This window comes from Salvelinus fontinalis, chromosome 23 (assembly GCF_029448725.1).
Source record: "Salvelinus fontinalis isolate EN_2023a chromosome 23, ASM2944872v1, whole genome shotgun sequence".
In the NCBI taxonomy this organism is placed as follows: Eukaryota; Metazoa; Chordata; class Actinopteri; order Salmoniformes; family Salmonidae; genus Salvelinus; species Salvelinus fontinalis.
This window is the reverse complement of record NC_074687.1, coordinates 11378950-11396751: the sequence shown is the minus strand read 5'-3', so window position 1 is coordinate 11396751 and position 17802 is coordinate 11378950. Positions and strand designations below refer to the sequence as shown.

Sequence of the window (17802 nt, the reverse complement as noted above, 5' to 3'; positions counted from 1 at the left end):
GATAGTAAACTATGCTCCAGAGTACATACATTATCTTTATAATGTATATATACTGTATGGCACTACTCGTTACATAAACAAAGCAGATATCACATAGAGGCCGTGAAGCCACCCATAGTAAAATGTGGACTATATTCTACGGGTCAGGTTTACAGAGCATTTGCACCTGTGCAAAATATTCTCCTGTTATTTTCAGAGGGGAATAAAAGAGCCCAACATTTTTAGATTTGACCTTGATATAACTTATTGGTATTGTTTAGTCTGCAGGTTTTATTCCCCATTGAAAATAACAGCTGTTAACTCTTAGTAGACCTGTCCCTGAATGTGGAGTTGGATTAATACTGTAGATACCGTAGATAACTCCTGGTCTGCTTCCTCCTGTTCACTCCTCTCACTGAGATAGCAGCCTGGAGTTCTCTGCACAATGACAGCATGATCAAACAAAGGAAACACCGGTTAACGCTGATGCTCTGACCTCGATCGCCATAGTGTTGCAATCTAAGATTACTGCATCTCAGATTCACTGGGATTCTGGGACCAAGCTTGGCATTCTCTTTGTTTTTGGTGAAAGGCCAAGCAAAAAGTAGTCCGTGTGTACTATGTAATGCAAAATCTCTTTTTGTTATTCATGCATAAATAGTGTAACATTCGTATTTATTTGTGAAAAGTCCTGAAGTCTTTCAAAGCCATGCAATGGTGTCCATGTGGACCTTAGAAACCCTTCATCTAGACACATTATTACATTATTACACTGACTTCCCCTTTAATAAAGGTGTCCATGGGACCTTAGGAACCCTTCATCTAGACACATTATTACATTATTACACTGACTTCCCCTTTAATAAAGGTGCCCATGGGACCTTAGAAACCCTTCATCTAGACACATTATTACATTATTACACTGACTTCCCCTTTAATAAAGGTGTCCATGGGACCTTAGGAACCCTTCATCTAGACACATTATTACATTATTACACTGACTTCCCCTTTAATAAAGGTGTCCATGTGGACCTTAGGAACCCTTCATCTAGACACATTATTACATTATTACACTGACTTCCCCTTTAATAAAGGTGTCCATGTGGACCTTAGGAACCCTTCATCTAGACACATTATTACATTATTACCCTGACTTCCCCTTTAATAAAGGTGTCCATGTGGACCTTAGGAACCCTTCATCTTGACACATTATTACATTACTACACTGACTTCCCCTTTAATAAAGGTGCCCTAGGAACCCTTCATCTAGACACATTATTACATTATTACACTGACTTCCCCTTTAATAAAGGTGCCCTAGGAACCCTTCATCTAGACACATTATTACATTATTACACTGACTTCCCCTTTAATAAAGGTGCCCATGTGGACCTTAGGAACCCTTCATCTAGACACATTATTACATTATTACACTGACTTCCCCTTTAATAAAGGTGCCCATGTGGACCTTAGGAACCCTTTATCTAGACACATTATTACATTATTACACTGACTTCTCCTTTAATAAAGGCATTGGCTAAACACTGCCTCATTCAAATAAAACATCAATTGGCTATCAATCAACTGTAAAAAAAAAAAAAAAAAACGCTAATAGGTATTGCTACTGTAAATACAAAAACAAAATGAATTTACTGATAAAATACTTAGATACATGTTGTTCAACAGAATGTATAGGGGTTAAGGTCTACTGACATCACAGCCCTATTTGTTATGTCTCTTGATAGAACCTGTCAAATGTGAGGGTACATTTCCATGTGAAAGGCTAACTATAATACACAGCCGCATGGTTCTGCCTGGTAATAAAGCATTAATCGCTCCCATGAGGTTTCTGGAGCCATGATCGAGTCCCATGGCGTGTTGGCAAAATACTAGCCCACAAAGCCCAAACGTCAGTGCTTTGACAGGAGCTCATTCAAGTTTTAAGTGCAAGGAATGCGTGGCCACCTTTTTGTGTGTTCCAGCAAAGAGCCTCTCATGATACCGTATTAATATGGACACACATGGAGGGAAAGAGGTTAGTTCAACTTAACCTGAAACCAATCAGTATTTATTGGTTGTAATTTTGTGGCAAAATGTTATATTTAAGCCGCTAAAAGAAAGTGTGATGGTGTGTGATCACTCCTTGTTCCCAAAGCTCTTGCTCTTTGAAATATTAACAGACATCACATGAGTTTACTGCTGCTGCATTACTGGGGAAATCTGACTGAATGGGGAATTCCATTTGACATGTTTCTAATACTGTTAGCTTTGTTTTGACGTGTCGTAAGCCAAGAGGGCCAGTAGATACAGTATTACACAAAGCGTATAACTGTGAGTTTACCTGATTGTATTGTTCTCTTGTGCTACACTGTTTCCAACCACAATGACTCCTGATTTACCCATGAGTCTGAGGAAACATTCCTCGTTGGTTAGCAGAGGATATTAATAGGAGATAGACGATTTATTGAAATATTGGATCCTACCTCAATTTTAAATCTTAAAATGCCCTTGTCATGATGCCTCTATGAATTGTGGAACAACTGGGTTTTTTTTCACGCTGCAGTATGTCACATAGATTTTTTAGGATAAGGCAACATTTGTAAAACAACACATTTAACAATCACTTTATTTTTTGCATCTCTGAAAATGTGTGTGGTGAATCTCAACAAACCAAAAAAAGAAAGGTCAGATATTGAATCTGATGTGACAGGCAATTCAGGCACAATGTTGTTTATCTAAAATACCCAAATGTTTTCACTTGATTTGAATCAAATATGATTTTTTAATACCACCATTTATTCCACTTAGTGGACACAAATTATTGCACATAGTGAGCTCTTCACAGTCAGTCATTAACTTCTCATACTCCCCAGACATTCCTGAAGCTGTGTACAGTATAGCATAGTACAGCACAGAGCATCTCTTACCTTGAGTTTCTCATAGCGGTCGCTGAGGGCGGCTACTTGGTGGTCCCGATGCCGACCGACCAGTTTGCACAAGGCACAGATCAACTGTTCATCTGTGACACAGTACATGTTCACCTTCTCGTCCTCGTGCTCCAGACACATGAGTCCCCTGATGTGGCAGTCCGGCATGGGCTCGATCAGACGGTGGCTGGTGAAGGGCTTCTTATTGGGGTGGGTGGCCTTCAAGCATTCATCGCAGTAGGACACCTCACAGGTGACACAGGTCTTGACGGCATCCTGGGGAGGGTCTTGCTCACAGAACTGGCACTGCACCGTCTCGCTGGGGGAGGTCATGGCCGAGCCGTCCGGGGCGACCCGCTCACGGCGAGTCTCGCTGGGGGAGTTGGGCCCGCTCACGGAAGCCTTCTGGAAGCGGTCGATGATGTTCTGCAGAGTGACGTTACGCTTCAGTCCCTCTAGGCCCCTCTGGTTGAGGGTGATGGCATAGCGACAGGTTGGGCACTGGAAGGCGCTGATGGACTGCACAGGCTCGTTGGGGCTGCAGTGGGAGATCAGGATACGGTGGGCACAGTTGAAGCACAGGCTGTGAGCGCAGGGCAAGAGCAAGGGGTCCTCGAAGAGCTCCAGACAGATTGGGCAGGTCAGCTCCGACTCCAGTGTTTCCATCTTCACACACAACAAAGCGATGTCGTCAGCGAAATCCAGGGAAGCTGATCAGCTATCTGTAGGGATGACATGGACTTCATCATTAGAGAATGGGAGAATGGGAGAGATAGAGAGAGAGAAAGAGAGAGAAGCAAGGGGTTCAAAAGGGTTAAACAGTAGGGGGTTGTCAACTTTCCCAGAATATAAATTAATGAGTAGTCTGACCACATTCCTAATCTAAAGGGAACTGGAGATTACTTGGTGTATTAGAGGAATAAATAGCAATTATTGGATAACACATCTCTGGTATCTTCATCAGGGGTATTGCATGAAATGCAGACACTTCTAAATTGAGTTTCAGTGTATTCTAAACCCCTTACAGAAATATAAATTAAAGCTCAATCGAAATTAAACTTGTTTGGTTAAAAGTAAAGCAATCCATGTAGATATTGAGTTCCCTAGAACTAATTCCTACAATATTTTATAGGGAGGCACATCTGTCCATAGTTCCTGTGATGCAACAGCCAAACAAAAAAGACCGAAATTGGGAAGAAAAACAAACAAACGCTGCATATTTTATAAGAGCTTTGAGTTGTTTTGATGATATAACTCTGGAAACACCATAAATGAGTCATTTTGGTCAAGTGGCCCATGTCTATGGAGAGGCTTGGCTAGGCTAGCTAGCCCAGGGCAGTGAAGCCAGGCAGCTCACTGAAGCAGAAGTCCCTGCCTGTTCACGGCTGGAGCTCCTTACTGTGACTGTCCTGATGGACACAGGGCCTTTGTTCCAGGCCAGTCAGACACCCCAGCTGCGAGTGGATGCGCTGTGCCCGTCGCGTCTCCCTGTGTGAACTCTACCTCCACGCATTATGTATGAAAGAAGGCAAAAGCTCATTATCAGGCCAGCCGGGCACAAGTGGTCTTTGAAGTTGAGGACACAGAAACTCGCAGAGAGCTATAGCTCAGGACGGGTTTGTTCTCTCCCCCTGTTCTGTTCAAATCCACAGAGACACTCAGTTAACCTACTGGAAGATACAACTGTTGCACTCGTCTCACATGTCTGTGATGTAGACAATATGAATTCATCTGTGGGGTTTTGTTGTGCTACTGTTGGTGCTTTGTCCCGGGACATGAAGTTTGTTTTAACAGAAACCTTCTCTCTGTTATCCAAGTTGATGAGCCAAGTCAAGCTAAGGAGGGTAGAATTAGTGTACCCAATGTTCAAACGTGATGTCAGTACTAAGAAAACATACAGTATAGGTTACTGTATAGCAGTTGCCAGAAATACACACAAATATTATTATGGCTTATGGTTTCCTCCACAAAAAATAGAGTCTATTTTTAATGCAATGTTAAATTATCCATTTTAAAATGCACAGTGCAAACAATATAACATTTTGATTGTTTGTACACTGAAGTAAATTAATCTGGTGAAATGGAAGTTATAAAATTTCGACAGTAAGATCTACAAAGTAGATTAGTGCTCATGTCTACTAAGAATAGTAGTAGAATTAGAAGTGTCTACTTAATCCACACAAGATCACTGTCCTGTAATGTCTGTCTGTCATCCTTTTTTTATCAGATTTTATTGAATCTTTTATTTAGCAAGTCAGTTGAGAACAAATGATTATTTACAATGACGGCCTACCCCCGGCCAAACCCGGACGACGCTGGGCCAATTGTGAGCCGCCCTATGGGACTCCCAATCACGGCCAGTTGTGACACAGCCTGGAATGGAACCAGGGTCTTTAGTGACGCCTCTAGCACTGAGTTCCTCAGACCGCTGCGCCACTCATAGTGTGGGTAAGTATTCAACACAACTCGACTGACACGTACACTCTTAGAAAGAAAAGGTGCTACAGTATATCTAGAACAATATTTATGAACTATTATTTGCCTTCACTGAACGGAGACTTAATAATTTACTGGGGATGTTCAGTCACACGTGGCTGTTAATTTGCATGCTACTGTTGTATTGTAATTTGCTTTGAGGAAATATACAAAAATATTCAGATAAAAAGGGTGTTCCAAAAAAAGGTTCTGCGCTGCCCTCATAGGAGAACCCTTTGAAGAACCCCTTTTGGTACCAGGTAGAACCCTCTTGGTTCCAGATAAAACCCTTTTGGGTTCCATGTAGAACCCTTTCCACAGAGGGTTCTACACGAAACCCAAAAGAGGTCTACCTGTAATCAAAAAGGGTTCTCCTGTGGGGACAGCCTCAGAACCCTTTTCCAACCCTTTATTCTAAGAGTGTACGTCTGAATATTTTCGTACATTTCCTCAAAGCAAATTACAATACAACAGTAGCATGCAAATAAACAGCCACGTGTGACTGAACATCCCCGGCAAATGACTAAGTCTCCGTTCAGTGAAGGCAAATAATAGTTCATAATATTCAAAAAACGATCAAAGAGCTTTGCGTGAAGTGCAAATACTGTACATAAAGACAAATGTCCCGGCCAATGATGTCATCATACAAACTTACAAAAGCCCCAGAGTTACGCTGAAACCCTGTCAAAGTAGACTGTGGCAGAAAGCCAGAGGAGAGTGTTTCACATCAACTACACGTTACTCCACTCCTCCTGAAAGTTTTCTATTCACACGCAGTTTACTTTACCCACCGATGGATTTCCTCCCGCTTTGCACTGCAGAGACATTTCGGTTGAGGGGAAAACTTCTGACCAAAATCATGAAAACGTATTAAAGGACATCAAAGGAAACACCCCCCCGTAACGAGAAGGCGGCGGTATGCAGTAACAGACGGTGGAGCATCCAGATGACAAAAGTCTTCGTCAGGCAGTAATCCTGCTGTACCGGAGCACGGCTGTCATTAACCAGGAACCAGAGACAGAGAGCAAAAGGTAGCCAGCACAACAGGAAGACCTGCCCCACAACTCCAGGACAGACAGCTCCACCTACAGTAGGAGAGCTGGCCAGCAATCACTGGAAATACAGGCAGAGAGAGAGAAGAGAGAGAGAAGAGAGAGAGACAGACAGAGAGAGAGAGAGCGAGAGAGAGAGAGAGAGAGAGAGAGAGAGAGAGAGAGAGAGAGAGAGAGAGAGAGAGAGAGAGAGAGGGAGAGAGAGAGAGAGAGAGAGAGAGAGAGAGAGAGAGAGAGAGAGAGAGAGAGAGAGAGAGAGAGAGAGAGAGGCAGGACATAAGCAGAGACAGAGTTCTCCAGGACCACAGGGGGGTAGGCCTAGTCAGTGTAACTCTGGCCCTCACACAGGACAGGCAGGTCAGTGTCCTCTGTCCTCTGATCCCTGCCCTCTGGGCTGTAAACCAGAGAGGAGACAGAGAGGAGAGAGTCAGGATCAGTTTCCCTCTGTGACCGTCTCCTCTGCCTCTCTAGCGGTACAATGCTGCCCTGTGTGGTAGAACTGTTCTTAGCTCTGTCACCAGGGATTAAAAACTGAGAAAGGCTGACGATACACATGCACACAAATACACACGCACGCAGGAACGCAGGCACGCACACACACCCGCAGGGGATGGGTTGGGATTGGAGCAGGGACAGGGGTCTCTGATTCCCTCTCCTCCCAAACAACAAGCTGACCTGGAACACAGGGATCACATCCCCAGTCTGAACTCTTTCTCCCTGCTCAAAACGTCAGTGCTTCTCAAATGTCTCACTGGGTTGAGGCAGTAAGCATACAAAGTTTCACAAAATCATCATTAGATTACAAAAGAGAATGAGAAATGTAAGAATTGCTGTTTCAAAGTGAAACCATTACATTTCTCGACCCCTCCGCAAGACTAGTAAAATCTGTAAAAATGTGTCTCTCTACCACATGAAACTTCCCAGTGTGTTCATGATAAACCCTGTGTTAATCTGTTCCGGTGTGTTCATGATAAACCCTGTGTTAATCTGGTCCGGTGTGTTCATGATAAACCCTGTGTTAATCTGTTCCGGTGTGTTCATGATAAACCCTGTGTTAATCTGTTCTGGTGTGTTCATGATAAACCCTGTGTTAATCTGTTCCGGTGTTTTTATGATAAACCCTGTGTTAATCTGTTCTGGTTAATCTGTGTGTTCCCATCACTCAAGTTTTATAAAGTGGGGATGGATCACTTTAAATTAAGGAGGGTACCATCTACCATCTGCTCTCCATGTGCCTCCCTCCCCTCCCTCCCTCCCTCGCTCCCACCCTCCCACCCTCCCTCTCTCCCTCCCTCGCTACCTCGCTCCCACCGTCCCACCCTCCCTCCCTCCCTTGCTCTCTCAATCCCCTCCCTGATAGACAGATCCATATTGTAGACATTCTAGACATCTTGGTGAACACAAAGCGGTGGGTGTGAGAGTGAGTACCATATGGTGTTGGAGATGGCATCGGAATGTCAATGGCATTCCCCTGTCTGATTTCCTGTGAAGCCTCCAGCTGGGCAGCAATACCTGCTGTACTGTACTGTAGTCTAGTATACTGTAGTGTAGTGTACTGTTGTGTATTGCAGTGTAATGTAGTGTAGTGTGCTATACTGTACTGTAGTGTAAAGTACTGTAGTGTAACGTAGTGTACGGTAGTGTACAGTAGTGTACTGTAGTCTAGTATACTGTAGTGTAGTGTACTGTTGTGTATTGCAGTGTAATGTAGTGTAGTGTGCTATACTGTACTGTAGTGTAAAGTACTGTAGTGTAATGTAGTGTACGGTAATGTACAGTAGTGTACTGTAGTCTAGTATACTGTAGTGTGGTGTACTGTCGTGTATTGCAGTGTAATGTAGTGTAGTTTGCTGTACTGTACTGTAGTGTAAAGTACTGTAGTGTAATGTAGTGTACGGTAGTGTACAGTAGTGTACTGTAGTCTAGTATACTGTAGTGTAGTGTACTGTTGTGTATTGCAGTGTAATGTAGTGTAGTGTGCTATACTGTACTGTAGTGTAAAGTACTGTAGTGTAATGTAGTGTACGGTAGTGTACTGTAGTGTACTGTACAGTACTGTAGTGTATTGCAGTGTAATGTAGTGTACTGTACTGTATTGTACTGTAGTGTAAAGTGCTGTACTGTAATGTTGTGTACGGTAGTGTGCTGTACTGTTGTGTATTGTAGTGTAATGTACTGTACTGTAGTGTATTGTAGTGTACTGTACTGTACTGTACTGTAGTGTATTGTAATGTACTGTACTGTACTGTAGTGTATTGTAGTGTACTGTACTGCAGTGTAATGTATTGTAGTGTACTGTACTGTAGTGCATTGCAGTGTAATGTAATGTAGTGTACTGTACTGTATTGTACTGTAGTGTAAAGTACTGTACTGTAGTGTACTGTATTGTAGGGTGCTGTACTGTTGTGTATTGTAGTGTAATGTAATGTAGTGTACTGTACTGTAGTGCATTGTACTGTACTGTAGTGTATTGTAGTGTACTGTACTGTAGTGTAATGTACTGTAGTTTAATGTAGTATATGGTAGTGTACTGTAGTGTATTGTAGTGTATTGTAATGTACTGTTGTGTAATGTAGTGTACTGTACTGTACTGTAGTGTACTGTACTGTTAGGTAGAGTACTGTACTGTAGTGTACTGTAGTGTAATGTACTGTACTGTTAGGTAGTGTACTGTAGTGTACTGTAGTGTAATGTACTGTTAGGTAGTGTACTGTACTGTACTGTAGTGTAATGTACTGTACTGTTAGGTACTGTACTGTACTGTAGTGTACTGTACTGTTAGGTAGTATACTGTACTGGTGCATTTTAGTGTCAGTGAGTTTCAGTGGAGAAGAGTGAGGCTCATCTTCACACACCCGGGACCCAGAGGTTCCTGAAAACATGGTCCTAGTTCCTTTCTACACCTATAGTAGCCTAACACATGCCTGCTATTTCAAAAAATAATGTTTTGTTATACACAAAGTCCTCTAGGAATAGTTTCACAAGTATGCAACATTCATGCAGAATACTAAATAAATTGAGTGACATGCTCCGGAGTGGCACAGCGGTCTAAGGCACTGCATCTCAGTGCAAGAGATGTCACTACAGTCCCTGGTTCGATTCCAGTCTGTATCACATTTGGCCGTGATTGGGAGTCCCATTAGGCGGCACACAATTGGCCCTGCGTCATCTGGTTTAGGGTTTGGCCGGGGTGTGCCGTCATTGTAAATAACAATTTGTTCTTTAACTGACTTGCCTAGTAAAAAATAAAAATAAATAGTTCAAACTGTGCTCATCTATAAGAGATGTAACACTGAGTCAGCAGTCTCATCATACACAAAAATCATGCTGCATTAACTTGGATTAGTAAATGCATATGGGTGGATCTGAATGATCAATATCCTTGAAGCCAGCCCCCTGTCTGCCCACTGCCAGCAATGGAAACATGTGAACTTTACACTGGGGCTGGGACAGGCGCCACAACCAACCCGGGGGGGGGTTTGTCACCTACAGTCATTGGTTGGCACAAGACTCACAATCAATAGCCAATAGGACTGTGCATTCACGTGGCCTGAGAGAGAGAGAGAGAAACACCACTTTTAAAAAGCCAACTAACACTGTGTCTAATGAGTAACCACATCTAGACACCAGCAGCCTAAACAGAGACCCACAGAGCTGTTGTCATAAAGGTTGTTAATCCCCGACATCTAGTGCCAGCAGACCGGGCAAGATTAAGTGCAGGAAAGCCAATAATATACGCTTAATAATAGGATAAAGTGTAAATGGTTTATCCCCAGGGCCCAGGCGTGCATGGTGGTGTAAACGCTGAACTACCAGAGAAACAGTACACAGGGATAAGGTTCTCGGCATGTGGGCACTGACAGGTTTTCCAGTTGGGATATATGCACGAATCAAGCATTAGTACTCTACTAAGCAATACGGTGCTTCCGTGAAACTGAATTTGAATATTAGAGCTTCTATTAGAGCTTACAGATGTAGGATTTCAATTTGAGTCAGTTTGCTACAGCAGTAAAATTACAAAACTTTAGAAACCTTTTTAAAACCTTGAATACACTACAACTTTGCAATTCCTGCTATGCATGAAAATGCTCAGCAACAGAAGAGTGATCAAAATTAAGATCCTACATCTGTATAACTAAATAGATTTTTTTTTTAAACGAGAGCTATACTTGGATTGTTTTTTCTCTCAACTCAAGCTCTTTCTAATCAGCTTTGACACGCTATTTGATCATCTATAATGACGACCTTTATCCTTGTATTCATCATTAGAGAGAGAGAGAGAACTTTCTCTTTTTCCCGGGGCAGATATCTAAACTTGTTTATCTGTAGTCCTGTTTTTGTGGCGTATCTGTGACCAATGTGTGGCCTGGCTCTGCCCCCTAAAGCACTTGTGTGGCCTGGCTCTGCCCCCTAAAGCACTTGTGTGGCCTGGCTCTGCCCCCTAAAGCAGCCGGTTCAATAGAGAGGTCCAACAGCCCACTCCTGTCAAGGTTGACATCAAGTCTGACATTTCAAAGTGAAATCTCAAACTTTAAGAGGCCTTTTTTAAACCTTGAAAACACTACAAGTTTGCATATCCTGCTGAGCAGGACATTTTTCAGCAGCAAAAGAGTGATCAAATTAAGATTGTACATATGTATTGATTGTGACATGACAATAGGTATTTCATTTGTTTAGTGTTGATGTCTTGATGAGGGATATTGATTACAATGTGTGCCAATAAACAATAGCCTACAGTAAGGAGTGTACATGTAAAAATATTATATTAATATTACAGTTATGAAATGCAACCGGTTGAAGGAGATACACTGCAAAGGAGTTTGTGTGCAGTTGAGAGAGACAATCCAATGTGGATTTGACCATAGATAAGAAATTGGAAACAGAGGCCACTAGTTGGATTGATACATTGCCAGTTAGCCTTTAGCCAGCCAAGCAGTCAAGCAGCTTTAGAACAGAGGGTCTGTTAGCTACGCCTGCTGCTGGCAGGGCCGGTCTTTCTGTAGGTCATCCTGGTCAGTAATCAGAACAGCCAAACTCTCCCATTTCCTCTCTGCGGTTTGGCAGGTGGCATCAGCAGGAAAATAGTGTTTTCTTTCCATGACCACATGAACTTTCACTGAATCCCCCTCAGACTCATTATTTTCCAGCAAAGCCCTGGCCCAGCATAGATTTCCTGATAACAGAATTGGTCGCTGTTGGATTGCACTAATCTCGTACTCCAATCGTATGATTAAAATATAATCTAACGTTCTCCCTTGATCCCAAAATACTGTACAAAGTACTCACTGGATTAAAATGAGGGTTTATTATGCATCATTGAAACTACTTCAAAAAATGTATGGGTTAATAAAGTACATATTTTGTCATTCTTATACATAAAGTGTACTGTTTATATTGCTGCCTAGTTATTTCAGATTACCACATATATATTGATGGGCAATTTAGCCACTACAAAACAGAGGTAAAAGAGGGACACCTAGTGGCTGTAAACCGCATGACACTGACAATCCCTGACAAATTGACTATTTAAACTGATGATAAATCATGCACTATGCACACAGACTGCCATAATAACTCATCTATATTAGTGTCAAACAAAACGTTACGGATGTAGACTCCCAAAGTCATTATTCACTATCCCCGCCTGTACCTTTCCTTGTTGACCTCTTTCAACAACTAGACTACAATCAACCTAAACAAACCCTTCACACACTGACAAGGTTTCCATGGGGATACATGTGATCTAAGAGTGATCAGAGAGAAAAGTCAGGCGTTCCTCTGTTCCACTGGGAGATAGTTAGTTACTAATTAATCAAGGAAACCCCCCCAGGCTCCAACAAGTCTCCATTTTACACTTATAAAGTAATAAGGAAGTACACAGATAAGCTCTTTTATAAAACTACAGGCAATATTTTGATACAATAGTACTGCTTTGAAGCTAGACAGGCAACTCAGATAGCAAACACTGCTATATGTCACTTGTGTTTATCTTATCTTAAGTAGTAAAAGACATTTAGTGGGTCATTGGGAGACACCGGGATATTCTCATTCCCCTGTTAGCACTGGTATAACTCTCATACTGTGGAACAAACGGAGAATGTTATTGGTAATAAACATTTGAAAAATAACAGCTTCACTCAACACAAAAATAGCTTTTATTGAAATGTGTGCGAGCAAGACGAGAATTTATATGAACTGAATAACAATGAAGCCTGATATTCCAACTGCATTTTGCAAATGGAATGTTTGATTAAAAAGACAGGCAACACTTCTTAGGATTGATCTAACTCATAAATAATGTTTTCGTGACAATCAAGGTGGTACAACCGTTGGTACTGGTATCATCACTGAAGTTGACACACCAGCTTTCCGAGTCACAACGTTCGCAGCTTTAGAATGAGTCACGTCAAAAGTACGAGGATCACAGACAATCCATTGCACATGATCACACACATTTTGCCGTGTTGTACTCTGTCGTTTCACCCACTGCCTCCCTCAACCACCGTGTTATTCTACACTGTCGTTTCACCCACTGCCTCCCTCAACCACCGTGTTATTCTACACTGTCGTTTCACCCACTGCCTCCCTCAACCACTGTGTTATTCTACTCTGTCGTTTCACCCACTGCCTCCCTCAACCACTGTGTTATTCTACACTGTCGTTTCACCCACTGCCTCCCTCAACCACCGTGTTATTCTACACACTGTCGTTTCACCCACTGCCTCCCTCAACCACCGTGTTATTCTACACTGTCGTTTCACCCACTGCCTCCCTCAACCACCGTGTTATTCTACACACTGTCGTTTCACCCACTGCCTCCCTCAACCACCGTGTTATTCTACACTGTCGTTTCACCCACTGCCTCCCTCAACCACCGTGTTATTCTACACTCTGTCGTTTCACCCACTGCCTCTCTCAACCACCGTGTTATTCTACACTCTGTCGTTTCACCCACTGCCTCCCTCAACCACCGTGTTATTCTACACTGTCGTTTCACCCACTGCCTCCCTCAACCACTGTGTTATTCTACACTGTCGTTTCACCCACTGCCTCTCTCAACCACCGTGTTATTCTACACTGTCGTTTCACCCACTGCCTCCCTCAACCACCGTGTTATTCTACACACTGTCGTTTCACCCACTGCCTCCCTCAACCCCTGTGTTATTCTACACTGTCGTTTCACCCACTGCCTCCCTCAACCACCGTGTTATTCTACACTGTCGTTTCACCCACTGCCTCCCTCAACCACCGTGTTATTCTACACTCTGTCGTTTCACCCACTGCCTCCCTCAACCACCGTGTTATTCTACACTGTCGTTTCACCCACTGCCTCCCTCAACCACCGTGTTATTCTACACACTGTCGTTTCACCCACTGCCTCCCTCAACCACTGTGTTATTCTACATTCTGTCGTTTCACCCACTGCCTCCCTCAACCACTGTGTTATTCTACACTGTCGTTTCACCCACTGCCTCCTTCAACCACCGTGTTATTCTACACACTGTCGTTTCACCCACTGCCTCCCTCAACCACCGTGTTATTCTACACTGTCGTTTCACCCACTGCCTCCCTCAACCACTGTGTTATTCTACACTGTCGTTTCACCCACTGCCTCCCTCAACCACCGTGTTATTCTACACTGTCGTTTCACCCACTGCCTCCCTCAACCACCGTGTTATTCTACACTGTCGTTTCACCCACTGCCTCCCTCAACCACCGTGTTATTCTACACTGTCGTTTCACCCACTGCCTCCCTCAACCACTGTGTTATTCTACATTCTGTCGTTTCACCCACTGCCTCCCTCAACCACTGTGTTATTCTACACTGTCATTTCACCCACTGCCTCCCTCAACCACTGTGTTATTCTACACTGTCGTTTCACCCACTGCCTCCCTCAACCACCGTGTTATTCTACACTCTGTGATGTCACTTTCATAATTCCACACTAATGGAATTTTCTAAGTGCAGAACAGCAGAGTGACATCAGCTCTTGAACTACGCCCTGCCTCAAGGCTGAGTCAACATTTTGCTCCCTAACATGTCAACACACTGACACCGAAACACACACAGCACACAGACACCACTTGTTTCTGTGTAAGAAAATATGCAAAACCTGAAGATAAAGTAAGCAGTAACCTCTTTATTTACCTGCCACATGGTTAAAATCCCATTATCCACAAACAGGGGGAAAATAAGAAATGCCTCACAGTTGACGAGTCTGGTAACACTACACTATAATAGGCCAATCCACTGCAACGCTCTGGAAGAACCGTCTGACTCGTCTGTTTTTACCTTCAGTACCAGTATTGACTCGTCTGTTTTTTACCTCCAGTACCAGTATTGACTCTTCTGTGAGTTTCTGGCCCTCTAGGAGGGTTGAAACTGTCTGCCGTGGGCTGCAAACTAACCAATGACACAGAGGGGGGAGGGACCTCTGAGATGGTGGGTGTGTCTGCTCAGGGATTGTGAGCTGAGAAGCTTTGCTGTGTTCAGAAACTATTTCCAAAACGGCACATATGGTGTTACTAGAGAATGTTTACATAATCCAATAACCATTAATCATAATGTATGTGGTTTCAGTGACCTGTCGTTGACATATAGAAACACAGCGGGTAGAGCCACGGTATCAATCCAGTATATCCCACAATGATTATTATACACCACGACACACCAATGTTGATGGAAAACACATAACACTGTCACAATGTGAGGTGGTGGGTTTCATCCCAGTCCAATGTGAGGTGGTGGGTTTCATCCCAGTCCAATGTGAGGTGGTGGGTTTCATCCCAGTCCAATGTGAGGTGGTGGGTCTCATCCCAGTCCAATGTGAGGTGGTGGGTCTCGTCCCAGTCCAATGTGAGGTGGTGGGTCTCATCCCAGTCCAATGTGAGATGGTGGGTCTCATCCCAGTCCAATGTGAGATGGTGGGTCTCATCCCAGTCCAATGTGAGGTGGTGGGTCTCATCCCAGTCCAATGTGAGGTGGTGGGTTTCATCCCAGTCCAATGTGAGATGGTGGGTTTCATCCCAGTCCAATGTGAGGTGGTGGGTCTCATCCCAGTCCAATGTGAGGTGGTTGGTTTCATCCCAGTCCAATGTGAGATGGTGGGTCTCATCCCAGTCCAATGTGAGGTGGTGGGTTTCATCCCAGTCCAATGTGAGGTGGTTGGTTTCATCCCAGTCCAATGTGAGGTGGTGGGTCTCATCCCAGTCCAATGTTAGATGGTGGGTCTCATCCCAGTCCAATGTGAGGTGGTGGGTCTCATCCCAGTCCAATGTGAGGTGGTGGGTTTCATCCCAGTCTAATGTGAGGTGGTGGGTTTCATCCCAGTCCAATGTGAGGTGGTGGGTTTCATCCCAGTTCAATGTGAGGTGGTGGGTTTCATCCCAGTCCAATGTGAGGTGGTGGGTTTCATCCCAGTCCAATGTGAGGTGGTGGGTCTCATCCCAGTCCAATGTGAGGTGGTGGGTCTCATCCCAGTCCAATGTGAGGTGGTGGGTTTCATCCCAGTCCAATGTGAGGTGGTGGGTTTCATCCCAGTCCAATGTGAGGTGGCGGGTCTCATCCCAGTCCAATGTGAGGTGGTGGGTCTCATCCCAGTCCAATGTGAGGTGGTGGGTCTCATCCCAGTCCAATGTGAGGTGGTGGGTCTCATCCCAGTCCAATGTGAGGTGGTGGGTCTCATCCCAGTCCAATGTGAGGTGGTGGGTCTCATCCCAGTCCCATGTGAGGTGGTGGGTGTCGTCCCATGTGAGGTCGTGGGTTTCATCCCAGTCCAATGTGAGATGGTGGGTCTCATCCCAGTCCAATGTGAGGTGGTGGGTCTCATCTCAGTTAAATGTGAGATGGTGGGTCTCATCCCAGTCCATTGTGAGATGGTGGGTCTCATCCCAGTCAAATGTGAGATGGTGGGTCTCATCCCAGTCCAATGTGAGATGGTGGGTCTCATCCCAGTCCAATGTGAGATGGTGGGTCTCATCCCAGTCCAATGTGAGATGGTGGGTCTCATCCCAGTCCAATGTGAGGTGGTGGGTCTCATCCCAGTCCAATGTGAGGTGGTGGGTTTCATCCCAGTCCAATATGAGGTGGTGGGTCTCATCCCAGTCCAATGTGAGGTGGTGGGTCTCATCCCAGTCCAATGTGAGGTGGTTGGTTTCATCCCAGTCCAATGTGAGGTGGTGGGTTTCATCCCATGTGAGGTGGTGGGTGTCGTCCCATGTGAGGTCGTGGGTTTCATCCCAGTCCAATGTGAGATGGTGGGTCTCATCCCAGTCCAATGTGAGGTGGTGGGTCTCATCTCAGTTAAATGTGAGATGGTGGGTCTAATCCCAGTACAATGTGAGATGGTGGGTCTCATCCCAGTCAAATGTGAGATGGTGGGTCTCATCCCAGTCCAATGTGAGATGGTGGGTCTCATCCCAGTCCAATGTGAGATGGTGGGTCTCATCCCAGTCCAATGTGAGATGGTGGGTCTCATCCCAGTCCAATGTGAGGTGGTGGGTCTCATCCCAGTCCAATGTGAGGTGGTGGGTCTCATCCCAGTCCCATGTGAGGTGGTGGGTGTCGTCCCATGTGAGGTCGTGGGTTTCATCCCAGTCCAATGTGAGATGGTGGGTCTCATCCCAGTCCAATGTGAGGTGGTGGGTCTCATCTCAGTTAAATGTGAGATGGTGGGTCTCATCCCAGTCCATTGTGAGATGGTGGGTCTCATCCCAGTCAAATGTGAGATGGTGGGTCTCATCCCAGTCCAATGTGAGATGGTGGGTCTCATCCCAGTCCAATGTGAGATGGTGGGTCTCATCCCAGTCCAATGTGAGATGGTGGGTCTCATCCCAGTCCAATGTGAGGTGGTGGGTCTCATCCCAGTCCAATGTGAGGTGGTGGGTTTCATCCCAGTCCAATATGAGGTGGTGGGTCTCATCCCAGTCCAATGTGAGGTGGTGGGTCTCATCCCAGTCCAATGTGAGGTGGTTGGTTTCATCCCAGTCCAATGTGAGGTGGTGGGTTTCATCCCATGTGAGGTGGTGGGTGTCGTCCCATGTGAGGTCGTGGGTTTCATCCCAGTCCAATGTGAGATGGTGGGTCTCATCCCAGTCCAATGTGAGGTGGTGGGTCTCATCTCAGTTAAATGTGAGATGGTGGGTCTAATCCCAGTACAATGTGAGATGGTGGGTCTCATCCCAGTCAAATGTGAGATGGTGGGTCTCATCCCAGTCCAATGTGAGATGGTGGGTCTCATCCCAGTCCAATGTGAGATGGTGGGTCTCATCCCAGTCCAATGTGAGATGGTGGGTCTCATCCCAGTCCAATGTGAGGTGGTGGGTCTCATCCCAGTCCAATGTGAGATGGTGGGTCTCATCCCAGTCCA

At 44.7% G+C, this 17802-nt stretch overlaps 1 protein-coding gene across 5 annotated transcripts in view; it reads right to left on the bottom strand.

Annotated features, from left to right (window-relative positions):
* Positions 1–17802, bottom strand: part of LOC129820847 (E3 ubiquitin-protein ligase Midline-1-like) — a 62923-nt gene that overhangs the window by 25055 nt on the left and 20066 nt on the right. For 2 of the 5 annotated variants that reach the window (XM_055877879.1, XM_055877875.1), the window contains exons 2-3: positions 2907–3628; positions 352–417 (exon numbers count right to left, since the gene is read on the bottom strand). In XM_055877879.1, the coding sequence (XP_055733854.1) occupies positions 352–417; positions 2907–3572 (732 nt within the window). In that variant the 5' untranslated portion in view covers positions 3573–3628. Of the gene's footprint in view, positions 1–351; positions 418–2906; positions 3629–6172; positions 6482–14582; positions 14795–17802 lie in introns of those variants that run through there. The other 3 variants (XM_055877877.1, XM_055877878.1, XM_055877880.1) reach the window with 3 other exon arrangements.